The 27,546-nt window shown below is 30.0% G+C and overlaps 4 protein-coding genes across 4 annotated transcripts in view; 2 read left to right on the top strand and 2 right to left on the bottom strand.

The window, feature by feature from the left end:
- The first annotated feature begins 8,222 nt into the window (after positions 1–8,222).
- On the top strand, positions 8,223–13,034 carry LOC143190772 (carbonic anhydrase 6). Its single transcript, XM_076395331.1, has 8 exons — positions 8,223–8,365; positions 8,503–8,529; positions 8,621–8,671; positions 10,184–10,339; positions 11,265–11,394; positions 12,411–12,516; positions 12,601–12,834; positions 12,887–13,034. The coding sequence occupies exons 1-8, from the start codon at positions 8,335–8,337 to the stop codon at positions 12,989–12,991; spliced, it is 840 nt and encodes a 279-aa protein (XP_076251446.1). The 5' UTR covers positions 8,223–8,334; the 3' UTR covers positions 12,992–13,034.
- A 1,373-nt stretch (positions 13,035–14,407) lies between these two features.
- On the bottom strand, positions 14,408–18,953 carry LOC143190773 (uncharacterized). The gene is made up of 9 exons (XM_076395332.1): positions 18,485–18,953; positions 18,233–18,429; positions 17,939–18,176; positions 17,690–17,887; positions 17,063–17,230; positions 16,811–17,003; positions 16,622–16,745; positions 16,212–16,565; positions 14,408–14,968 (listed from the first exon to the last, which is right to left on the bottom strand). The coding sequence occupies exons 1-9, from the start codon at positions 18,694–18,696 to the stop codon at positions 14,802–14,804; spliced, it is 1,851 nt and encodes a 616-aa protein (XP_076251447.1). The 5' UTR covers positions 18,697–18,953; the 3' UTR covers positions 14,408–14,801.
- Positions 18,954–19,260: 307 nt separating this feature from the next.
- The window catches only part of Kal1 (anosmin-1 Kallmann syndrome 1), a 62,080-nt gene continuing 53,794 nt past the window's right edge, over positions 19,261–27,546 (bottom strand). The window contains exons 6-8 of the mRNA XM_076395333.1: positions 19,920–20,061; positions 19,596–19,816; positions 19,261–19,536 (exon numbers count right to left, since the gene is read on the bottom strand). Coding sequence (XP_076251448.1) covers positions 19,366–19,536; positions 19,596–19,816; positions 19,920–20,061 — 534 coding nt within the window. The 3' untranslated portion in view covers positions 19,261–19,365. The remainder of the gene's footprint in view (positions 19,537–19,595; positions 19,817–19,919; positions 20,062–27,546) is intronic.
- LOC143190777 (prothoracicotropic hormone) lies at positions 23,118–26,476 on the top strand. The gene is made up of 4 exons (XM_076395336.1): positions 23,118–23,220; positions 24,805–25,014; positions 25,065–25,174; positions 26,127–26,476. The coding sequence occupies exons 1-4, from the start codon at positions 23,203–23,205 to the stop codon at positions 26,383–26,385; spliced, it is 597 nt and encodes a 198-aa protein (XP_076251451.1). The 5' UTR covers positions 23,118–23,202; the 3' UTR covers positions 26,386–26,476.

The following is a 27,546-nucleotide window of genomic DNA, read 5'->3' as shown; positions in this document are numbered from 1 at the left end:
ACTTAAAAACACCTGTGACGCTGCCATCGTTAAATCGGCTAATACGCTTTGTAGATAACGATTCAAAGGACTGAGGAGGGAAAGCGGAAGATTAGAATTCAAAAATCAAAAATCAATCGACGCGTATCTGATAAATCCAATCCTATAAATAGTACGATATTTTGATAAATATTTTCCTTTTAATTCGACTATCGCAGATTACAATACCAAATGCAATAGAATGTATATACTCATTTAGTTAATCATTCGTTTCATATCTATCATGTTGACAGCTTAAACCGCATTCCAGTCTAGAATATTTTTATCAAGGCATATAAATTTCTTCTATATATTCTTTTTTCTATATAAATTCTATAATTTAACTCTGGAGAACTCAATAGGTCCCAGACCTGATGCCATCTCCTGACTTATGTAAACATAACCTAGAAATCTTAACTGTCTAACGACACAAGTCAAAATTTCATAACAATCTGGCATTTAGAATAAAAGTTACAATCAAAAGTAAAAGGAAACAATAGTGTCAAGTATCTTTTGCATAACACATCGCAAAGAAATTGACTGAATTGATATACCCCTAACTCTACTGAGGTATTACATTTCTGCAACCGTATCTTACTTTTATCTATTATTGACAATACTGACGTCTCTCAACAGAATGTTAGGGTAGGTCTGTAAATTGCTTTGTGCACTTCCATTTTACTTTTTTGATATTGGCTTTTTATTATTGAACTATTTGTTTATGGCGAATTACAAATTCACGGCTTTACTTATTTCCATTTGCTAGATTTCACTACTTTAGATTTCATTAGGGTATAGATGCTAAAATGCATTTACTTGTTCTATTTTTACATCCTTAATTTTGTTATTTATATTTATTACTATTGTTACTTTGTATGGTGATTGGGCTCTGCCATCATTATTACTTTCTTTTTTCTCTTGCACTTTTTGATTCTTCAATTTTTTCTCATCTATGCGTGCTTTTGACACAAGTCAAAATTTCATAACAATCTGGCATTTAGAATAAAAGTTACAATCAAAAGTAAAAGAAAACAACAGCGTCAAGTATCTTTTGCATAACACATCGCAAAGAAATTGACTGAATTGATATACCCCTAACTCTACTGAGGTATTACATTTCTGCAACTGTATCTTACTTTTATCTATTATTGACAATACTGACGTCTCTCAACAGAATGTTAGGGTAGGTCTGTAAATTGCTTTGTTCACCTCCCATTTACTTTTTTGATATTGGCTTTTTATTATTGAACTATTTGTTTATGACGAATTACAAATTCACGGTTTTACTTATTTCTATTTGCTAGATTCCACTAGTTTCGATTTCATTAGGGTATAGATGCTAAAATGCATTTACTTCTTCTATTTTTACATCCTTAATTTTGTTATTTATATTTATTACTATTGTTACTTTGTATGGTGATTGGGCTCTGCCATCATTATTACTTTCTTTTTTCTCTTGCACTTTTTGATTCTTCAATTTTTTCTCATCTATGCGTGCTTTTGACACAAGTCAAAATTTCATAACAATCTGGCATTTAGAATAAAAGTTAGAATCAAAAGTAAAAGAAAACAACAGCGTCAAGTATCTTTTGCATAACACATCGCAAAGAAATTGACTGAATTGGTATACCCCTAACTCTACTGAGGTATTACATTTCTGCAACTGTATCTTACTTTTATCTATTATTGACAATACTGACGTCTCTCAACAGAATGTTAGGGTAGGTCTGTAAATTGCTTTATACACTTCCATTTTACTTTTTTTGATATTTGCTTTTTATTATTGAACTATTTGTTTATGGCGAATTATAAATTCACGGCTTTACTTATTTCCATTTGCTAGATTTCACTACTTTCGATTTCATTAGGGTATAGATGCTAAAATGCATTTACTTGTTCTATTTTTACATCCTTAATTTTGTTATTTATATTTATTACTATTGTTACTTTGTATGGTGATTGGGCTCTGCCATCATTATTACTTTCTTTTTTTTCTTGCACTTTTTGATTCTTCAATTTTTTCTCATCTATGCGTGCTTTTGACACAAGTCAAAATTTCATAACAATCTGGCATTTAGAATAAAAGTTACAATCAAAAGTAAAAGAAAACACCACCGTCAAGTATCTTTTGCATAACACATCGCAAAGAAATTGACTGAATTGATATACCCCTAACTCTACTGAGGTATTACATTTCTGCAACTGTATCTTACTTTTATCTATTATTGACAATACTGACGTCTCTCAACAGAATGTTAGGGTAGGTCTGTAAATTGCTTTGTACACTTCCATTTTACTTTTTTTGATATTGGCTTTTTATTATTGAACTATTTGTTTATGACGAATTACAAATTCACGGCTTTACTTATTTCCATTTGCTAGATTTCACTAGTTTCGATTTCATTAGGGTATAGATGCTAAAATGCATTTACTTGTTCTATTTTTAGATCCTTAATTTTGTTATTTATATTTATTACTATTATTACTTTGTATGGTGATTGGGCTCTGCCATCATTATTACTTTCTCTTTACTCTTGCACTTTTTGATTCTTCAATTTTTTCTCATCTATGCTCTCGCTTTATATCCTTATTGGTGGGTATTTCCTGACCTAAACAAAACAATTACTGAAACTATTCCCTCAATCTCTCATATAATGTTGTTTTCCTTTTTACCTCTTTTAACATTTGTTTAACTCTTACTCAATTGTTTTTGTATATTTCGTAGTTTTCAGTTAACTTTTTATACATTATATATTTTTTTTTTCAACTTTTTTTCTCTTCTCACTTCTTCGGACTACCAACTTATTTGTTTCTAGTCAGATTTTTTTGATAATAATTTAATTTCGCTGCATCCTATAATTGTTTCTGAAATAGTTCCGGAGTTGTTCAATTTCCCAAATGTACTATTCACAAATTGTGGTAGTTCTATTATGTCCTTAAGTTGATATTTAAATCAATAGGACAATAATTGCTATTATATAATGTTAATTTTAGATTAATTAATAGTGATGTGTTTTAGTCTAGGTTAGTCTGTATCCATCAAAGAAAAATTCGTGATGTTATGGTCAAATATAAATACTAAATCCTTACAAAAGCCGGCTTGGTCGGCGCAGTGGCAAAGGACAGTCCACCTACTATTGCGATAGTCGCGGGTTCGAATCCTGCTGGGGCATGGACGTAAATGTATGTTTGCGATTGTTTAATATTTGTGATTATCCTAGACAAGAGAGAAAAATCCGAGGAGGAAAATGATCCCAGTCACGCCATTAACCGGACCTGATGTTTTCTGGAATAATTTCTCGCCAACCGGTAGACTCATTGCCGAGACCCGTAGTTCGGAGCCCACGTTAAACAGTAGATCCAGTTCAAATAAACCGTCGTCGGTAAAAAGAATACTTTAAATTATTATTAAGTAATGGAAACTTCTTAAAGTTGAAATGATACATTTTCAAGGGATAAAATAATTACAGGACATTTAATTAAAAATGATAATTCAAAGGAAGAAATATAATTTGAGTAAGAAATATTTCTACTTCATATAATAGTATGTATAATAATTTGTAAGATTGCATCTTAAAATATTACTGTCCATTTATGTATCTACATAAAGGGAAATAGAATTCAATGCATTGAAATGTTATGTATCCATTTTAATGGAGCTACGACAGTATTGTGATTAAACAAATGTTTTATTTATTGTATCAGTTATAATGGGGTTATTCATAATTGATATTATGCATTGCATAGTGCACTGGCTTTTAACTAGATAACTGCCCATTAACTATTTTATTTTGTTATCGGCGAACCTTTATAGGTGCTTAAGAATAAGTTGTTGAAAAAATGAGATTAATAGTTTATTGAAATATGTTATAAATTGAATTGATTTTACTGTAATTATTATTTTAAGAGTTTTAACTCCCCCACAACATCCCTTATTACCTTTTTAAAATCGGTTTCGAAGACTTACCACCTTATATATAATATAGGTCAGAGTGAGGTAATTTATTATTAATAAATATTTTTATTAATTTAACTGTTGTATATAATATATATGGTCGAGCACTTTAATATTATATGCATTTTTCATATTGATTGACATTGACAATTAATTAAGAAATATCGATATAATCTAACACCAAAGTTGTGTCTTAGTTTTAAATAATATAAATCTTATGTTTGTCCAGTCAGTTTAAACTTACTGTGAAATCATTTGCCCCTTCATAAGCTGAGCAACAGGTGCAGTGCTTTTAAAAGTGGTCGAGCTGTTATGCAAGATTTACCATGTATGAGTTATGTATTTCTTACTTACTATTTTTGTTATTATTTAATTATTGCTCAAATAAAAAAAATACAAACTATATTGTCTATTATCAATTTAAAAGTCAAATTAACTAGATACTTTAATAAGCAGTCTCTGAAGTGTGTATAAGTCCTGCAACTCCAACGGCAACGTATTGGTTGAGAAGTGAAGGATCTGCCCGATGAGTTGGTAATGATGATGATCGCAAGATGTAATGAAATTAATAGACAGGAAAAAGAAAAGAATTATTTTAGAAAATGTATTATTAGTGTATATTTAATTTAATTTTGTTGTAAGTAAATTCTTGTTATTAATGTAGAAGCTTACTTAATTTTTGTTAATTTATGCAAGCTTTATGATGAGATATTTTCTCGTATACATCAAATAGACCCCACATTTCTCCACGCCATTATTCTCTTGAAAGCTAAAATTAATATATTTTTGTACTTCTAAAATCTCTCAAAATCTCCTTTATCCTCAAATTTTTACTTTCAAAGCTTCGATAAAAAGGTTATTTATTTATTAAGTTAATTAAGTTATATTAGTTATATTAAGTAGGTTGTTAGTTTGTTGAGTAAAAGTTATTTTGAGGAATTTCATCAATTTTAAACGATATAAACGCGAATTCCTTTTTCACACACCTAAAACATATTTAATATATTATTAAAACTTTATAGTTTATTATTTATTCTATACACAAATATTTGTTGAGTATTATGTTATACAAATATTTACAGTTATCTTACATAGCCATTAAATTTTACGATTCTTATGATACATAATCGATAGTTTATTCAAAGTTTTTTTGTATATATATGATCAAGATATTTAATGTATTGCCTGTTACAATTTCTAAAATCGTTTTAGAATCAGACAATATTTTCCTTCTAATTTTATTCTAGGTAAAAAAACAGTTTTACATTATTTGACATTTTTTAGATGATTTTAGTTTTTAGATGTACTATAATGTTAAAATAAATTATATTTGATAACATATTTGTTCAATTATTTTATTTAGATTAGAATTTTGTATGTCAAAGCCAAAATAAACTAAAACTAAAAGATGATGTATGTACAAAATAAATTTGAACAGATTATAGACAATTTTTTATATTATAATGACAGTTAAAGTTACTTTTATTGAAAAATTGAATTTGTGTTACCGAAACAAACCAAAACACAATCTTAATATCCGAGTATTAGAGGGCTTTTTTGATAAATTTAATATTTCGCCGTCTGTAAGATTTAAATATATTAATCAATCAGCACGGGACTAACCAAATCCAATAATTTAGATATCATTTATTGAGTATTTTTATGTCTCAAATATAATTACTAAAATAATACATGGGAATCAGTTTTCAAACAAATCAAGAAACTGTCGTTATTATACATAATCAATACATTTTCGCTTTTATTTAGTTTTTATGTTTTTTGAACAGTATAAATAGATGGCTTCTATTAAAAGTTTTATATTTTTAGTAATATTTATTCAGTGAAACCATATTTTAACACATTTGAAAGGTAAAAATCATAACATAAACATTTAAAAGTAGCTTTTTTCCTTTACTGAACTAAAATTTATTATACCTTGAAAATGGAGATTTCAGAAAGTCAGAATAAATGTCATACTTTTCTTTTTTATTTCGGAAAAAGGTTTTCGTTATTTCGATGTTAAAGATGATCCTCATTATAGACAGCCAATCGTTGAGAAAGTCTTAAACATCACTACGAAACCACATTAAGTAGTACGTTAAGTGCAGATAAACTTTAGTTGGTAAAAAATAAACTCCAAATTATAAGAAATATAAAAAGTAGAAAAATTACTTATCAAAATGTTTCTCTCAAAAAGTAAAATTTAACGACAGAGCCTCAGAATGTAAACATGATATTAAAATTTCTAAATTATTTGTAGAAACTAGAATAAACATTAAGGCTATATATTTTATATTATTTAAAATTAATTCGCAGTAATAGTAATATATCTTAATCGATAATAAAGTATGAATTATCGATTATCAATACAGTTTTTCGAAGAAATATTTCAAGATATAATTTTTAGATTGAGGAATATTAATTTTATTTAAAATTGAGATTGCTAAAGGGATACGAACTTAGAGATATCTGAAATTTAAAAAATTGTAACACTAAGCTAATTAACTAAACAATATTTAAGCAAAATTCAAATGTATCCATTAAATAAGTACTCTGCATACATTCCAGGGTCTAATTTGTGTATGCTAATTATTTTAAGTTGAATACCTTTCTCTAAGGATATATGTTGGAATCTGCAAACAGGTGGTAGCAACTAGGGGTCAGATCTGGACTATACACTATGTGACAAAGCAATTCGTTCATTTTGACCATAGTTTTCATTGACTTAACATCATGAATTTTGAACATTTTGAAACTGAAATACGTGTCGTTTGACGGTTGAAACTACCGATTTAGGAAGGACGAAAGGTGACTAACTTTGTCAATTCCAGTTTACAGATTGTTTAACATGATCAAGTTATAAAAATATTATTAATTTACGTACAAGAGACGTAGTTTATTTTTATTGCTAAAGCAAAACAAAAGATTTTTTATTTCAATAAAATTTATGTGGTATTTTTAACATATATTGAAATAATATGTTTATATTTTTATTTTTAACCATGAACCCTTTTATCACTACATAGTATGAAACAAAGTCGCCTTTTCTGTCCCTATATCCCTATGTGCGCTTAAATCTTTAAAACTACGCAACGGATTTTGATGCGGTTTTTTTCAATAGATAGAGTGATTCAAGGGGAAGGCTTATATGTATAATACATGCATAATATACTAAGGCAACATTGCTAATTTTAGAGGTTTCTAACGTGATGTCGTAAATTAACCTATTTTTTAGGCTTATTAACAATTAGCAAAAACGCTGCCTAACCCTACGAGTTAGATCAAATTAATGTACTACAGTATTGTACACCATAAAAAGGTCTACAAAAAAGTCCGCGATGGTATATGTTTATCTTTTAGGGATAACCCACATTAACCATTTTTATTGTTTACTTTTTACGTGAGAAAATGGCTTATTTACGAAGCTATTTTAAGCAATACGGCATTAATCCTTATCGAATTAAGTACCTTAAATACAGTGTGCAATTAATATAGATCAATATGGTTCCTTACAGCATGTAAATTAAACAAATATTTTCGGAGATATTACAAATTTAAAATTTGCGTTTAAAAATGTGTAATGTAATAAAAATTGTATGAATTTAGATATTCCAAAGATAGCAGGAAATCTTCATAGTAAGTATAGGGGAAGAGGAATTGTTTTACTCCAAATTTAATGCGTGCAGGCCAAGGGCAGTAATGAATGAACCAAAAATACTGGATCGATTTTAATCATGTTTTCATTGAGTGACATAGGCATATATATTTTATGCCCGTGCAAAGTCGGAGCGGGCCGCTATGTTTTTATATACAACGTTCATATTTTTTCTGTAGTGTATTTAATTTAGTATCAGCATTGCACCCGTGCGAAGCCGGGGCGGGTCGCTAGTTTATAATATATAAAACATCCTAGTACGAATAAAATGTATTTTGTGGTAACATACGGTGAAATATTTCAGGTAACAGAATACTATAATATCTATTAAACGTAGAAACATATTTAAGTGAATATAAAGTTATGGTAACCAAAATATTAAATCGTAACAATGAAGTTAACCTTTATGTTTGTGCTTCTGTTAGGTCGCCATAAAAATAATTACGATTTTGCGAGGAAAATAACGATGCGAATCCTTTTTACGTGTACCTTGTATAAAATATTCTCTATCTAGAAAGTAGTAATGGCATAGATTAGATACGCGGCGATATTTTAAAAAATGTATTAAATTAGATTTACTTTTTAAATATAAGCAATCCCGCCAACGCATCCGTTGTTGGTTCAACAGCTACTCTGCCAAAAGAAAACCAATAAAAAAACATACACATTTTGGTGAAAAAAATTCGGTTTGTATCACCGGTTATAAATGTGTCGTTTTGTTTGGTGTCTTAGTAAAGGTAGTACTAATTCAATAATTGTATCAAATTGATCCGATCAAATTGACAATTTAAGTTAGAGAAAATGGTTCAATTCGCCTCGCGTTACCTATCGAAAAAGATAGTTATTTTGTTAATAATAATTTGTGTTATTTTAGCTTTAACAGTGATAGCTTTACTAGTAGGTAGGTTTTCAGCCAATAATATATTTTTTTTGATAATATAATCGTGTAGCTTACTGTACGAATAATTTTGTTTACTATTTTACATTCATAGTTTTCATTGCTTATGGAGAAAGCTCCGAACATTGGGACTACAGACATCAAGGTATGTAAATAATTTATTAAAAACTTTATTATACAAAGTAAGAGCTAAAAACTATATAACCACAAAAGAATGGTGTATAAATAAATACACGTTATGTATATAATATATATAATACCACTGAATGCTGCGGGTGCGTTATGTTTATTCTCTCTCGACCCGTGTATAAATTCCTTCCATTTCTCTCTGTCTCTCAACACAGAGGTCTCCTTGGTTCGGCTGGAGTTTTGTCTCTCTTCTGAAGAATATACCTGATACATTACACCCAGGTTCACTTAGGTCACTTCCAATCTTCCATATTCGCTTTACCTGTACATGTCATAATGTTTTTCTTCTTATTCTAACCGTATGTATTTCCAAATCAGTAACTTGGTATATTTATATATGTCTGTTATTCTGATAACGTCTCGTCTACTACTGATTTTGTATCGTACCTATGCACAACAGGAGAATCCCTTTATAATTATTAATATTTTTTGTCTACATTTTAACCTATCCAAACAAAAAATGTTATTTGCCAATACTGTGGGATTTGTTCTTCTTTTCAAACCTTGTTAGAAATTTCCACAAATAATTCAGTAGTTTCCTGACATATTTTTACACTTTTACATTCTTTAGTTTTCTCAGTACACTCTGGAATTAGTTTATTTCCTCTGTGCTCTGCTTTTCTTGCTTTTCTGGTTAGCCGATATATTTTTCATATGTTGCTCCTGAAGGTATAATCTCTCCATTATTTTTTCATCTTCAGTTATTCTGTTTCCTTTTTCATTTTTTATTTGTTTATAATTATATACTTTTTATCTTCTACAGTTTTTTAAGTTTCAGATTTACTGTTTATCCCCATCTTTTCTCCATGTTTTCTTTTTTGCCTCTTATATCGTTCGTTTAACTCTTTATTCGCTCTGCTTTATTTGATAATGATAATTTCTATTGTCATTTAACCCACACCAGTCTTTAATGCTTTCTGTCATGCTTTAATGACTTTAGTGCTATTGGTAATTGATCCAGGTTTAGCTATTCATCAGACAATTAAGCTACTAGAATGTTAAATACTGGAGGAGTTGCTAAGCCTTGTAGTAGATCGATTTTTGAGTTGTATGAAGCTCCATTGCTCCACCCGCTCATCTTTTCATGTTTAATTTTTTTATAAATTGGAACCTGTCAAAGTAATTTTTTGACGTTCGACATACAAATTTTATAGATTTCAATCTAAAATGAATAAAGGAGAATATAGAAGCGAAGGTGAAGTAGAAAAATTATGTTTTAAGGGGAATTTAAAAAATTAGCCATAGGACTAGTCGTAGCAAAACATCATTTTTGTTGATTAATTGACTAAATTAGTATGTTGCCATTCTAATATTTCTTCAAAAAGCTCAAGTTTTCCGACATGAAAAAACAAATCAGTGTATTTTTAAACAAATTAACTTTTCTAAAAGTTTGCCTTCGTGCTAAGCTTAGTTCATTTAAAATTAATTTTTACTGAATCAAGCAATTTTGAATTAAATAATTTTCTAGACCAATGGCCATCAGAATACTGCAAAACAGGAAAGCAACAATCTCCGATTGCGTTATCTCAAAGTCAGTCGTCTCCCAAGGAAATTGGAGAACTAAAACTTGATAATTTTGACCAAACCATTGACCAGTTGCTTGTTTATCAGAATGGCCATACTGGTAAGTGTTAATACCTCCAATTCAATTTCCCTTACCATCTTTATAAATATATCAGAATATTTGAACCCTTTATAATATGGAATCTTAATTGCATTGTATATATACCAATTAAAATTCTACTCAAACCGTACGAAACTTCCCATCTTACATTTTGAAATCAGTACTCCAACTACTGAATCAGTACTAGTCGTACTAAATGTGGTTCATTTTCATTTATAACACATTCTTATGATTGAAAAATGGTCTGTATTGATGATAATGGTTTGATGTCCTCTTTGGATATTTTCCCTTCATTGCGATTGTAGGAGACAATTTAACTTCTTTAACTTTAACTAACATACATATTGTCTTGTTATAAGAACATCTCTTAGGTTTAAGAAACAGCAGTTAATAATATTATCTTTTTGTTCCATCTCAATTACAAGTACAGAAAATGATATCGTTTTGTACCTTTAGATCAACCTCTTAAATATAATACACATCTTCAAAGTCACATCAGAAAAAATTACTTGGCTCATATCAGGAATGTTGAAAACAAAATTCATAATGAAAATGTTATTTAATAAAGGCGCAGAATTCTCTATTGGAACTTGAAGTAATATCTCCACAAATAAAACAAATACAAAACTCATATTGTAATATATATGTCCAGTATACTCATTTAAAAGCAAAATGTATGAAAATTAACTAAAATACTTGTTAATTAACTGCAGAAAATAAAAATAAAGTAAATTACACACCAAGAAGCCAACAATATCGTACTGAAAACATACAGATGTGAGAGTATACCCTACTTAGGAATAGCTATCTTATTTATATTAATACGGCCTATTGCAATGTTTCCTTTGTTGATACACTTGAGAGATGTTGTGTTGACTAGTACTATAATTGACCATAAAATACTAACAGAAAAATGTGTTTCCAGTTGTAGTCGAAATTCCAGATAACTGTTCATGTTCGAAACCAAGTTTGTCAGGGGCAGGATTAACGAATGATTATACCTTGCAAAGTTTTCATTTTCATTGGCCGTCTGAACACACCATCGACGCCATTCAGTAAGTAACATTTTGATTCTTTTTTACACCTAATTTACTTCAACATACGTCAATATTTTCTAAAAATATACATATTAAATACTAATAATCACAAGATTTAGAAAAAAATATTTATCTTGATATTCGACAAGTGAAGATAGATTCCAACTGCATAATGAATACATGTTAGACAAACTCCAAGATGTATCAAAGGGTAGTACGTGATTAACAACAGCACTATTTCACAAAACGATGTCTTTTCTTTGATGCACATTATAGTAATAGATACGTGAAAAGGTAATTATGTTATTTAAATTCTATTTTTTAACGTAAACTTATTTTACCCTGCATTATCTATATAATATAAAAATAAAACGTTTATATTATTTCTTGAAAGATTCTGTTACTTTAGTTGTATGGTTTCTTTCTCACTAAATAACTTAAACTAGAAGAATAATATTTAAATAACAGCCTAATTTTTGAATATTTTAAACTGAGGTAGTCAAAACATTACTGAAAGAGAACGAAAGACACCACTAAATATTTAACGTTTTAAAGATTTTTGTAAACATTTGGCAACGTGATTCGGTTATGTGTTCGAGCGCATCAGACATCTCTTTTTAACTAGCATAAAATCAGAAGGAAAAATTATCTCTCTTAAATTTAACATTTGTAAACTGCATTTTACAGTATATTCGACGTCATTTATGACGTTACTGGACTGTTTTATTAGGTGGGCTATATTTATGTAATATTGATACATTTCCTTTGCAATGAGTCTTTTAAAGAAAAACTGGTAAAATTGTATTTTTAAAAGTATATTTAACGTATATTACTTTTTCACACATCTAATGTACAGCAATTCTTGCACGTATTAATGACTTTAGACCTGATCATACTTAAATCTAATGAACAGAACGATTTATTGTTGGCTTCCTTTTTGTTAACGTAATTTCTCATACAGAAAAAGGTGCATGGGTTCTAAATACATGTCTGGATTAAGTCGAATAGCAAGCTAATACATCTGTATGTTGTAGATATGATTTGGAAACGCATTTCGTCTTTTACGCCACCAAATATCACTCATTCGAAAAAGCACAAGAGCAAAAATATGGATTAACAGTTTTAGGACTGCTGCATTTGGTAGGTAAAGTATCTGGTGATCCACTATTCCCTATCGGTTAAAAGATCATAATCAAAAATGTAATGAGGTTGTTTTATCTTCAGAAAACAAATTATACCCAAAGCAACAACTTCCGAGCAATCGCGGAGGTAGCTAAGAAAGTAGCGAAGAAAATAAACAAAAAAGTGTTGACAACGGAGGAAGTGAATTTGAAGCAATTTCTTCCGAGCGATTACCAGAAATATTTTAGTTACACTGGGTCGCTCACCACTCCCAATTGTTTGGAGTACGTTAATTGGATTGTTCTTAAAAATACCGGAAATATCCAACACAGTCATGTAAGTATTCGTTACTGTACGAATAAATGTGTTAAAAGTTTATTCCTTGTAGTTTCAAGATCTTACAAATATATACACAGAAGATGGAGACCTACTGGAATTTAACAATAGGAAACTACAGGATCTCAATGGAAGAACTGTGTATTACCAAGGTTAATACAACACACTATAAACAGATTTCAATAAAATGTATAACTTAACACTGTCTACTTTTAATACCAACAAATTTTGAACGAAAACATTGAATTAGTATAGTATTTTAACAGTGACAACAAAAGATAATTGTTTATTCCTGAAGAAACAGGGAAGTTATATTTAATAACTGTTCAAATATCTTCTTGGCAACACTTGGCTCTAAATCGTCGCATTTTTGAGAGGCTTTTTATGAACTTTACAAAGGTCCAATGAAATATATTTCATAAAAAAACCTCGGAACCTTCCAACTCAAAACTTCATAGCAATAGAACATCTTCACTCCACAGATTATCAATAAAAATATTATGCATACAAATGTGTATGTATACGTAGAAAAAGGTTGCTTTATAACAGAAAATTACAATTTATATACTAGCAACGTTCATACAACACCCTATAAATTGACTTAATAACAAATGATATAATTTAACAGTCCGCTTTTAATATCAAGATAATAATATCTCTTTGATTCTGATGTTTATTTGATTTGAATTAAAAAGTTATATTTTTTATTTGAAGAGTGAGGATCTTAACATAACGTTATTTAAACAAAACAAACAAAGAAACTGTTTTACATGTGATGGAAAATAGCCAAGAGAGTACTTCTGACACCAAAATTTCACGAGCACTACTTGAAAAAAAGACTTAAATACCAAAATAAAAAGAATTTGACATCATAAAAAATATCGTAAACATCGTTCCATTACTTAGAATGATCACTTACAGACAACTAGACGAAACGTAATATAGTTTAACTCAATTATCCGACACACTAAACAACAGTGCATAGAAATCATTTTGAAAATAGAAGGAAAATACCAAGAAAGAAAAAATCGGAAAGTAGCTAATGAAGCAAAAGGTAGGATAAACTGCCTTTTACAAGAAATATAAAACAAATTAAAATTTATTCACACTCTAATGTTGAGTATTATCTTAGTCTAAAGAAATGCGGAAACATAATTTCTTCTTTACAAAAAAGTGATTAATGAGAAAAAATCATATCAGATATTAGAAAACAAGGACTAATGAAAACATTAACAAATAAACTTACTAAAATAACATTAGAAGAATGCAAAAACATCATATGTTAACAACTTAAGAGCAACTAATTAACTCTCTAAATGATTTAGTATTTAAGTGAGTTTCAAATCATCATTTTTTTTTAAATTTCAATCTTTAAAAAAATCGAATGCAATGTATTTCGCAGCCAGCTTTTTAAGTTTTTCAACTCTGAATTGAGAAGGTTCCCATGCCCATCTTTGCTCTCTCTGAGTAATATATTAAATGTTGGAGTACCTTGGCTCCAAACAATTTTAATGAAAAATGTATAAACACTGTCTAGATATTTTCTCAAATATAGAAAACAAATAAAACTAACTTTGACAATGTATAAATGATTTTAATACTCAGCTACACAAATCCTTAATTGCTATATAAAATTTATAAAAAAATCATATAAAAATATACATATATATCCTAGTGACTTAGTTGCTAAATGACTACCGGAATGTAAGAAGTATCGTAAGATATGTTTGAATCTTCGTCTCTTCGTACATAGAGAACAATAATTACAAGATACTTAAACATGTATATCCATCGAAAATAACATTAAACAACGAAAATGTTGCTATTTCATGTATATAATTATAAATATAGATAGTAATTGAAAAAAATCTGCACTCGCATAAATGCTGATGAAGATTGATGGCAGCTTCGTCAATAATGACTAGTTTCAGTAATTACAGACTACTCAATAGTCTGGCTGCAAAAATTCAGTCGCAAGATTGTTCCACGAAATTGGACGATATGAATTCGTTCAGCTGAAATGGCACGGTGACGACAGTGGAAGATCCCGTGGGGATTATATTTTGATTTGGCAGCCCAGTCGGGAAGGTATATGGCACTACGTAGTGATTGTTTCCGGATATGTTTGCATTCACTGAAAAATAAGCGGACAAGTTCCGTTAAATTTAATATTCATCATTCACGGGTAAAAACTAATCCCGAAAATATTCCAACGATAATCTTAAATAGCAATAAAATGTATTGTTTTATTATTATCTGTCTATATTTAACAAGCAATTACAAAACTAGTCGTAAAACTTAAGCATTAAAAATAAATGATTCGCATTTATCTACTATAATGACTGCCATTTATATCCCTTCCTTTATTAAACATTTCCTAGACCATTGTTCTGGTAACTGGGAGTATTGATAAGAATTTTGAAAAAGTAATGCACGTTTCTTAATTATCTTTTATTGAAGTGACTCGGTTCATTTTTGAGATAATTAATTAATAGATTTAATAATATACGAGAAAAAAATAATTAGAATTTCTTGTGTCGTCAACTCAAACATCCCAAGAATCCGGCATTATGGACCAATAACTGGTATATATACATAATCTCCACTCATATACAACATTGGTTTTTTGATTTCTTTTTCATAAAACATTTTCATATAATTTCATATCGCCTGATCTAGCCCCACTGTATTTTTGACTTTGCGGTTTTTTATTTATGTAAACTCAAAAAACCGCTCACAAGGCCTCGTTTTGATTCCCAATAACGTTGTCTCAAAAAGCATAAATCAATAATAAAATGTGTATTTCTTTAATCGTCTTCTTCCATGTTGTTTCTAATTTCTACGTTGCTGTTAATCCCGATTTAGTCACAAAACTAAACAAAAAAGTTTAATGATACAAGTAATCATGTTGTAAAAATTATTTTAATTCATAAAATTTTCTTTGTTCAGTTTAGTCCAATTATTTTTCTTCTTTTCTAATTCAGAAAATGTTGTCTTAAGATATATAAAAGAGTACTTTTCCTTCTTTGTAGAAAGTGTGTTAATAAACGTAGTAATCAAGGTTCGGATATTACCATTACCGCTCTTTTATCGCTGCCATGAAAAAAATGCACTCACTTTACACTAAACTTTTAGTTTATCGCGTAAAAGACGTTGATTTTATAGTTAGCTCAGTGATCAGCGTCATCACTGATCATGATTGAAATTAAACTACATTCTAGTCAGTAGATTTCAGGTTAGCCTGATTTCAAAAAGGTCTTCAAAGGTTGATCAATGATGAATTTAGTCCGAAACATTCAAAACGTGAATTACCTTTCCATAATTCTAATACCAAATATCATCTTTAAAATAATTTGCCAGCATAATGATAAACTCACCTGCAAACATATCACAATGCTGATTAATATTGATCCGATCATCCAATATAGGGATATTCAAAATACCCGGCTGTAGAAACATCTCTTCGGCTTTGGTAAGCGTATAGTCGTTAATTAATGTGTCGCTTATTAATGGAAGACTCTCTGTTAAGTGGCCATCCTCGGGAGGTCTCGGTTCCAAGACGAGTTCCTGAAAGACCTCCCGATTTTGGTTGTTTGCCAATTTTTGATTAGGATGAGGACTTTGCGGCTCGGACTTCTCCAGTAGTGTTTCTTCTATATCCACTTCCAGTTTGATTTCGGTAGTAGTCTTTGATTGCTTAATATTTTTATCGGCTTGAGGTAATTTTGCTCCTGATCATATCGAAATTATTTATCCTACATTAATTATTTATACATGCATTATTTACCTGTTTTATGGTCAACCTTATGTCTTCTTCTAATATGTTTTAACCAGTTAGGATAATTCGTAAATGTTCGTTCACAATATTTACACTTAAAAGGGCGCTCTCCTGTATGAATGTTGGAGTGTTGCTGCAAAGATGTTATGATATTAATACTAGTCTAAATCACCTTGATTTAGTCATGCGGAATATTACCTTCAATTTAGTAGTACTTAAAAAACCTTTATTGCAAACGGTACAGACAAATGGTCGCTCTGAAGCATGAACTAAACTATGTACCTTCAGACACCTTTCCGTTTTGTACATCTTCTGGCAAATTGTACATTTAAAAGGCCTCTTATCACTATGAAAACTATAATGTCTAGCTAAATGGGACCTCTCAGTAAAACTAGAATAAGAACAAATTGTGTCGAGATGCAGTTACGGATACGGATAATTCCAACGTACGTCTTGCCACATTTATCACAGGCATAAGGCTTATCACCAGTGTGCTGTCTAACGTGTTGCATCATATTTACTTTTTGCGTAAACGTTTTCCCGCAAAGATCGCACATAAAACGACGCCCTAAACGATGAACATTCATGTGAGATGTTAAACCGCCTCTAGTATGTAATCTAAAACGTAAAATCATCTATAAAACCTATAAATACTGGAAATTCTAATAACTACAATATCAGACAGATACATCCATTTCAACAGATTAATCCATTTCCAGTAATCTAAAAGTTAGCATAACGAAAGAACTATTCGAAGGTACACAGGATTCTTCAAAACATAGCCTTCTAGCGACCCGAGTTATCACGGTATCAGAAATATTTTATTAAAGTATTAAAAAATCATCAGTTGCCTGTAGAATTGTATCATAAAATGCAAAAATATCTTAATCAAGTTGTCTAGTTGAATGAAGTTTAAATTTAATTTTTTTAATGTTATTGGTGAATGAATAAATTAATCAGGCTAGTTTCAATACTGACTTGTCCAGACAGTAGATTATTTTATAGTAGTTAAACAGATCTTTATAATAAAATTATCTTAATGAATATCATTAAAATGTAGATAAAATATGTACTTACATTTTTCCACATTCTAAACAAGGGTAATCCTCTTTGGTTTCAGTTTTATGTTTCTTCATATGAATATTAAGACCAGGTTTTGTAGCAAACTCCTTTCCGCACTCTTTACATATAAATGGTTTTATATTTTCATGTTTTGTCATCATGTGTAATTGAAGTAAATTCTCATGTCGAAAACACTTGGAACATTCTTTACACCTGAAAAGTAAGATTGCCAAAAATGGTCCAGAGTGTTTTAATCATCCTTACCTAAATCTCTCATCTGTCATATGCCTATAACAATGAGACCTAAAAGTGGCGTATTTTGGAAAAGACTTACTACAGTAAACACAAGTGTAAATAGGATATGTATTATAATTTGAAGCATAATGTTTATCGATATCACTTTTTGAAGAAAACACTTGTTCACACAAATTACATTTTATACCCCAGTGCTCTTTCAAGTTATCTTTTATATCACTAGATGATTCCATTTCTTGAGAAAAATCTAAAAACACTAAATATAACAAAACAGTTTTATATTTTTAATTTAATTTAAATTACCAGATTCATTTTGAATATCTTTGAACATATCATGCTGCTTTAAATTAAATAGTATATCAGTATCTAAATTAAATAAACTGTCATCAAGTAGATCCAATTTATCACCATACTCATCAGATTGTTCTCTTTTTGAGACATCAGTTTCAATAAAGTTGATTCCCTCATCATAGTGTAGGTTAGTTTTATTCTCAGTCATACTGTTAATACATTTTTTCTGATAAATACATTACAAGTTAAACTCTTATTTATTACCTATCCAAGTCCAATTGAACCATTGCTGCTTTTTGTGGTATTGTCGATTTTCTTCTATTTTTCTTAATATAAGTACTTTCATCAAATTCATCGCAATCACTAATAGAATCATTTTCATCCGGCAAAATTCTCTCACTCTTTTCCGTGGCAGCTTTCATACATAAATAATCTAGAGGTTTTATCACAGAATTTTCAGCTTTTCCGCATTCCATCTTATAACTGTTTACAAAAAAGTGAGGTTATAACTATTTGTTTATAAACATGACTGCTTTTAGATCCTCTTCTACTATTTACTTTAGTTTGAGAAGTTTTTGTATTTTACTCCTTTAGCTTTTAAAATCATATATGTATCGGCGAAACTACAATTAGCAAACTTCGGCAAAAATCGATATTTTAATTAGAGATCTTTGTTATAAAAACTTCAAATTCCCAGCCGGTCTTTCAAATAGGGGAAATTTTGAGCTACTACGTTCTTTAATATTGTGACAAACGATTTAGTGATGGTATTAGTCCGATTATCAAAGATTTATTGAATTAATCTTTGAATTAACTTTAATTCAAATCGAATTATAATAATAATGATTTCAGAAAACGAATTTTTAACTAATATAATTTGTATGTTAAGTTCTCGAACACAGTCATAGCGTCCCTTTAGTGTTATTGTTTTGGCGGTATATTTAAATTCAAGGGCTCGACTAAAGTGCAGGCAACTAAAAATACATAAATATTTGCTAGCTTTTATTTATATAAAAAATATCAGTTAATAAAACACAAGATACACTAAAATTTTATTTAATCTTAAAGTTAAATATCACAAAGGCAAAATACAAAAATATTCGAATCTAAAAATAATATATGTATATATTAAATTGAGAATAACTTTATTCTGTGCATTTAATTTTGCGATGTAGAGCCTTCAACTTTTTACAGCTTGGTGTCTCGAAGGTTATCGAGGTGTCTTGGTGTGATTTCTTCCCCTCCGGTGATATTTCCCTCACTGTCACTCTGTATCGACAGCTGAATCTGATATCGTATAGTTCAAACTGCGCCAACTAAAGTACAATAAAATAACACTTAATTATTTTGCTAACATAAATTTAAAACGTCTTACTGGCGTGATAGCTGAGAGTTTAGAATGATTCCACTCAGTACTTTGTTGACAATGGACACTTTGCCACCAAGTGACCATATATCGAACGTCGTTGTTCTGAGATTTCCAAGATATCTTGGCCTTAAGGTCTCCTTTTGACCAGTAGAGTTTTTCCAGCTTCAAATCCTCGATTCTAACCTTAGAATGGGCTGTCAGCTGATTCGGATAGGGATAATCTGTAACTACATGTCAAATAAACGTCAAAATGAATTATCAAGTTGTCAAATGTTATAATTATTAACTGAGTTGATTTTAGGAAAATATTTTTTTATAATTGATACCAACCATTTATGTAGTTAGTTGTATTTAAAACCAAATTGGATTTTTCGCTTTTTAACCTTTGGTTATCGTATTGGGAAATGGCTTGGACTTGTAGAAAATACGGTGAGTTTTCAGTTAGATTTTGCAGAAGAAAACTGGTTTGATCCTGGAATTTAAAAATTTATTAGTTATATTGATAAAATGTATTTTTCTAATAAAGATTATTTAAATAAAAATTTAATTCAAATAAATAAAGTTAAATGAATGATTAATTTTATTGATATATTAGATATGGGAAAAAGTAATCCACGGCCTCAAAGCCGAAATAAAAAATTATTTATATGTTTTGGATGCTCTTAAAAATGTTACCATCATATTTTCTTTCTGCCGTTTGACCAAAAAGATCCTACTTTTTTGACGGTAAGCATTTTTTTTAAATATTTAGTTTCATCTAATAATTTTAATTAGAAATAAAAACTATTTGTCAACATTCTAAAAGTAGATATATAGAACAATAGTAGAAGTGAATTACAAAAACAACAGTAAAATCATTTCTAAAGATATTAAATTGTTAATTTCACTTACTTAATAAATACAAATACACTTAACATTAATTGACTATCCATTTATTATGACTTTTATTATATACTGGTAATGATTACATACTGGCAAAATTGTCTGCATATGTTCATTCTTCGTATAAGAAATCATCAAAAAAACAGTTAATCGACAATTCATACAGTACCAGAATCAAATGGATGTAATAACAATTTGTGAATATGGAAGTAAATTACATATCGTTTCTAAAAAGTGGGTTCGGACGTTTATCATTTCGAAAATACGCCGATGTTTTGACATCTACAAATGCGCTGAACTGAATTACTAATTTTAGTCGTCAAAAATGATAAAATTCTCCTCTATATCTGTCATCCTGATGGATCCCAGACGAAAAGTGTAATTTCACTGATGTGTTCGTTCTAAATTTTAAAGACATCAAGCAATCGCTGTAAATTTGTTATTTTTCGTTTGTGCAGACCCGTCTAGCGAACTGTAACGTTTTATAAAACGCTATACTGTCAGTATCAACTTAACTGACATTTCTAAATTAATGTTTATTTCTTCTTTTTTGTTTTAAAATACTTAATAAATCTTCTTTTTTGAAAATAAAGACAATTTTAAGAAAAAAATGCATTTTCATCACATAAATTCCAGTTCAAACAAGCTTTAAACACATTTAAGAAAACTTGAAAATATTTCCTAGTTAGGGTTGACTAAATAACTAAAAAAACGCTTGAAGAAAACATTTAGAGGGTATTTTATACAAAAATGAAATCGTCCGAAACTATGAATTATACTTGATTACAATTACTTTTGTTTTGTTTATAACCTTTTGAAATTGGAACTTTCCCACTGAACACGCTGTAGTAAACAAAGAGTGCATGTGTGATAGAATTTTGTGTTGTATTTTACCGCCTTGTTATTGAAACCGAAATGAAAAGAAAACGAAAATTATAAGAAAGTCACGTAGCGTAACTTATAAGAGCCGTGAAAAGGTTTCTGAAGCACGTAGTTCTCAAAATATTGTAGGAAATATTTTATTTTCGGCAATGTAAAGTTTTCTTGGTTATGTCTAACGTGTACAATAAAATATCGACTTGGTTTCGTATTGAACTCGTTTAAATTTTTCGTGTTTACAAGGATTCAACATTAGACGAAACAAAATGCATGGTGGGTTTTTCTGTATAATTTACCAGCCAACGAACAGATTATTTAGCAAAAAAATGCTTAGCAAGTGTATAGGTGTCGCTTTTAAGAAATAATCGACAAAGCCATCTGTTGGTGTATCTTTGAAGTACATGTTATTTTGACATTGATAGATATACTATCGAGCTTGACTTTGACTTTGACAGATATGTTAGTGTTAAACTTTCGTTGTTTTTGTTTGCTATTTTATTCCTGAATGTCCTTGAATCACTGTCATATTTGAACTGTCATTTTACTGAAAATAATTAGAACCTATACAAAGTAATAGTGAACTCAACGATGTCGAATGTGTTGCCTATAGCGGTTTGTAAATTAATTTTAGAATCAGTCAGTATTTTTCTTCTCATTTTATTCTAGTTAAGAAGAGATACCATGCTTCCGAATATGTAACCGAATCAGCCTATAATTTTCTCCTGGTTGTCAAATGCCTGCAAAGTTTTTCGAGACATTCGTGGTAATAATTAACTGTTATAAACCGGCAAACGCTTTGGCACTTTGCTTGTTCTGACAAATTTCATATTGCTTCTTAACATTTGTGATTACTCTGATCGAAAATGCTAGTGCTATTAAATAGTCAGAGTAAGAAACAGAATGCGTCTCAGATCAGTTATTTCGAGCACGAACGAGATAGTGGAGGCGCCCTTTTGATAGTAAAATGCTGAGATGAGAGAATGAAATGTACTGATACTGTTAAATTTTAAGTCTTTCGTATTTTTATTGGAAATTAGACTACAAACTATTGTGGCTGTGTAATTAACTGTAGTTTAAGTACTTTGATATAGTATATTTAATAAAATAATTTTTGTTTCAATATTTTATTTACATTAGAATTTTATTATATATAAAAGCTAAATTACAATAGCAATTTCAAAGTTGATGCGGCAACATTGATGCGTTTTGATGTCATACATTTTGATGACGTGAGTTCACATTTTATTGGATGGACTGTATATATAAAATAAAATAGCAAATAACTGACAATGTGTTGTGTGAAAATTGCGAGATTATTGGAAAGAGAATGGAGAAATTGTGTTGGTATGTACGGAGAAGGCTCTTGGCAAATTTTAAATAAATCAGTAGTTCAGAATAACTGTAGATATTATGTTAACCAAATCAACAAAATTTAGTTTCGAAAAAAAAGCGAGTTAAAATTTCGGCATTAGATGCCGCGTCAGTAAAATATCTATATCTCCGAAAATAATTACATTTTATAAATCCCCTTAACGGCAATTTTCTTATCAATCTACTTGATTTAAATAATCACTTCCAATACGGATTTCTTTATACGGATACCAATACATTCTTTATAATTCCGGAGGTTTTCCATATATATTTTTTGCTTGTTGATGTTTATAAATATGTCGCTTTTTGGATTAAAGGCGTATATTGATATGAATAGGTACAATAGGAACTTGATATGTTTACTAAAAGGAACAATACGTCTACAGGTTACAATACAACCCTCTATAACTATAAAAGACATGCTCCAGAAGGCTTGATATACAGTTAATTTGTGTTCATAGTATATTACACATCTATAAATATGTTACTTTTAAATAAGGTAAGCTAATAATTATATACAACAAAAATAATTTATAAAGAAGAAATAATGTATTTATTCTTGAATATACCATTAAACTATATCTGTATATATTTTAATGCTGTGGCTTACTTAAATATAATTCCCTCCTATTGGAACCATATTTGATCGTATGTAAGTGTAAAGTTTCAAGCAATGAACATACAAATAATGGAGTATTCTCTTTATTATAATGCAGTTGCCAATTTCATTTCGAAAGTCATTTTAATACCATTCGAAAAATAAACAGCATATCGAATATAATAACTCTTTTATCACTTGTGGATTTGCGAAACCCAGAATTCAAAGATTTTGTTTCTTTATTTAATCGTCAAGATGAACATAGATGATATAATTTATTCAACATTATTCAACTTATTAACAATATTCCTTCCCGCTTCTCCATTGAAGATACATTGTATAACAGGTCAATTGAATTTGGTCAATTTTTAGCCTTAACCCTCAAAAGATGCGTGTATAAATTTGACAGCTGTCTGATCATTAGTTTGTGAATTATAGCATTTTGAGTGAAGCAACTTTTGTTATTGTGAAAGAAGAATTTCGCGTGTTGATGAAATATTGCTTTTTGAAGGGAAAAATACAGTTTTAAAGGATTGGTATGCTAAGTTTAGACGTGGTGAAATGAGCACCGAAGACGGTGAACACACTGGACGACCAAAAGAGGTTGTTACCGACGAAAACATAAAAAAAATCTACAAAATGATTTTGAATGACAACAAATTGAAATTGAATGAAATATCCGACACTCTAAAGTTTCAATTGAACGTGCACATCATATCACTCACGAATATTTGGATATGAGAATGCTCTGTGCAAAATGGGTGCCGCGCGAGCTCACTTTTGACCATAAACAACGATGAATTGATGATTCGGAGCAATGTTTGAAGATGATCAAGCGTAATTAACCCGAGTTTTTGCGTCGATATGTGAGAATGGATGAAACAGGGCTCCACTATTTTACTCCGAAGTTCAATCGACAGTCATCCAAGTGGACTACACACGATGAACCCGCTCCAAAGCGTGGGAAAACGCTACAGTCGGCTGGCAAGGTTATGGCGTCTGTATTTTGGGACGCGCATGGAATAATTTTCATTAACTACCTTGAAAAAGGAAGGACCATCAACTGCGACTCTTACATAGCGTTATTGGACCATTTGAAGGACGAAATCGCCGAAAAATGGCCGCATTTCAAGAAAAAGTAAGTGCTACTTAACCAACACATTACATCATGTCACAAGTCAGTGAAAACCATGGCAAAAATCTTCGAATTGCTTCCTCATCCCCAGTATTCTCCAGACCTCAAGAATGCTCGCTGGGAAGGACAAATCGTACTACAAAAATGGTATCGAAAAGTTGGAGGGTCGCTAAAATCAGTGTATAACCGTCTAAGGGAATTATGTTGAATAAAAAAACTAATTTTGCCAAATGTGTTTTACTATGGTAGGCCGGGGACTTTTCAATTGACCTTTTAAATGTACGCAAACTATTTATTGCTAACAAATAATATTGCAAAATAATTGCAAAATTAAATATTATTTTTTATAGATTCTTTACATCGTTTTTATCTTGTGTTTGGCGAAAAACAAACTAACCGCCTCCCTTTACTGGAATGAAGAGAACAAACTCCAGGAAGTCGGCGATAAAGATAACTTACGCACCAACAAATGTCCGGAAGAACTGGAAGAGTATTGCAAGAAAGACGCCGAGCTTTACAATTCTCTATCCAAAAAACTGAAAACAGGAATTCTCCCAATAGTGAGTACCGGTACTGTCTATGATTATTTTATATGATCAAAGTGTTACAGGGCGGGAAATCTAAGAGGCTGTCGCAGTTTTTGGAGACATTGAGCGGTAGTTCGTGTAATTGCAAGATTAATTTGAGACTAATGGATCTGGGAGCTGACGTGTATCCAAGGTAACTGAATTAATTTATTTAATAATTTGCATCTAGTAAAATATGTATACATTTATAATAAAAAAACACCAATATTCCTTTTCCAAATCAGTATATGCTATACTGTTAAGCTCTTTCCCTTTTCTTTCGTTCTTTCTCCCTACAATCAAACAATGAGTGATATTTGCCAATCATGTGAGATTTGTTCTTTTTTCATACTCTATTACTCTATTGTAAATATCCACTAATAATTCAGTAGCTATATATTATAAATAGTTTTTTTAATTTTCGTATATCGTACAAAATCGAAAAAAATGATATAGGAGTATGAATCGATTCATCGAATCATCGTTTATACACTATATAATGTATTTTTATATTAGGAGAAAGAAATATCCCACAACGTATTTTGGAGTTTCCATAATTGCAATTACTATTATCCAAATTAGGTATTAAATATAGAGTATTACTTTTTTTTGTCAAGGCTGACAAAAAACTGATTCAAAATGTTATTGCTTCTTGGTACTAACAGTACTTTCTGGATCTGCGGAGAAGTATTAGAAGAATTTTGATTCATCAGCACTGATATTGACTGGCATATATAATATCAACTGACTTAAGTACTCATCATCATATCAACCAATCAATTTTCTATTTCTTCTCTGCATTTTTCTGTTTCCAGAAATATAATAATAAGTCAAAAGCCAAATATGAAGAAACTAGAACTTCTAGAACTTTTATTTAGAAAGAGTAATAACTTTTGACACAGTAAATGACTACCTTTCAAAAGCTTTACAGCATACCTTCATTGATTAAATGTTACTATACATATTTTACAAGTTTAAAGTCAACTATTACGAAAAGGTGAATTAATTTTAAGGATGTAGATTCTCATTTATTTCTTTTTTAATGCATAACAAAAAAAAAATGAAAATTAAAAATGTCTAAAAAGAAACCGAATTTATTTTATCAGATATGTCCAAACGGGATTATGTAAGAAAAACTCCTGCGGTATGTTTGAACGATGCCAACCGAAGAAGTACCAGCTGAAAGTAATAAAACGAAGAAATCCACAGACTGACGAAGTCGACAGTATGCTGCTGCAAGAAGCTGCGTTTCCGGAAAGCCTCCAGGAGGAATGGGTGCCCGAATACGTGTCGGTGGTCGTAGGATGTACTTGCATACCGAAAAAGGGTTACAATAATGAAATCGCCGCAAGAATGAGTGAATAGAACGGACAATGTTATTAATAACACCATTATAACAATAGAAAAAAGTTTATATACATTAAGAATTATCAATTATATTTATTGTGACTTATTATTTGTGGAGTTTTATTGAAATTCATCAGTGAGGTATTTATCAACCCACCTAGTTGCTGAAACAGGGCTTAATAAATTTTCCGTCATTTTTTTCATGGAGTTAATATCAATCAGAAGCTGGCGACTTTTACTTCGCCTACTTTTGACTTCTGTTAACTAATCATCCGTGTGGGTACGTATTTTTACCTATTCCCTTTCGAGCTTTATCCAATGATAGCACCTTCGTAATTAATGACGCTGTTAAGTCGCCACATGAGCTGGTAAATAGAATTTATCACGGGAATAACGCGGTTTTGAGGCCTTATCATTTGTCATTTGATATTTAGGAGTGGATTATGTATATTAGTTTGGTCCTGGGATTCGTAACGATTTGATTAAAGGCGACATTTCGAATGATTAATTCCTGTTGGTGATTTATTATTACTAATTCCAGTTATTTTCATGGAGTCCTTGAATTTTCATGGATTAGGTTGTGCTGTAATTGGCCGGGGGGGTAATAATTATGCAAAATAAATCATAGAAAAGGTTATTCTATTTTATTACAGTAAATATTTAGTTATTCAATCTTTCGCGTGATATCAATTTATAAGAAAATTTTCATTCAAATTTCTGAATGTCTGTTAATCTTTCAGTTTTAGTAACTCATAGCACTCTTTGTTGATTTAATCAACCATTGTGTTGTTAATGCTTTTTAAAGGGTAATACATAATTTTTACTTCGAATTGTCTGCACGACCTCTTCATTCTCATTAAGGAATCGTTTAATAAGTCTTCAGCCTAATTAATTAAACAAATTATTTTAAAGAGTTATACATAATTTTTAAACCTTTTTCGTAGGACAATTTCTCATTTGTTTCAAACTAGGCTTCAGCTTCGGGAAATAATTCTTCATTTGAGCGAAGTTTGTTTCCCTGGAGCATTGTTTTGCGATCTGTAAGCAGTCAGGGCGGTTATATCTAGATTATACGATGGGAAGAAAAGCAATTAGTTGTGATACTGTGTATTATGTTAGTGTATCAGCACTTTTCGATCCAATGCAATAAGGTATGTAGTATTAATGATTTTTTCATTT

This window comes from Rhynchophorus ferrugineus, unplaced genomic scaffold, assembly GCF_030347505.1.
Source record: "Rhynchophorus ferrugineus isolate W39M unplaced genomic scaffold, kcgeb_rfMv2 rfM2, whole genome shotgun sequence".
Classification (NCBI taxonomy): domain Eukaryota; kingdom Metazoa; phylum Arthropoda; class Insecta; order Coleoptera; family Curculionidae; genus Rhynchophorus; species Rhynchophorus ferrugineus.
Note: the sequence above shows the minus strand (reverse complement) of the source record. Positions and strands in the feature narration are given on the sequence as shown.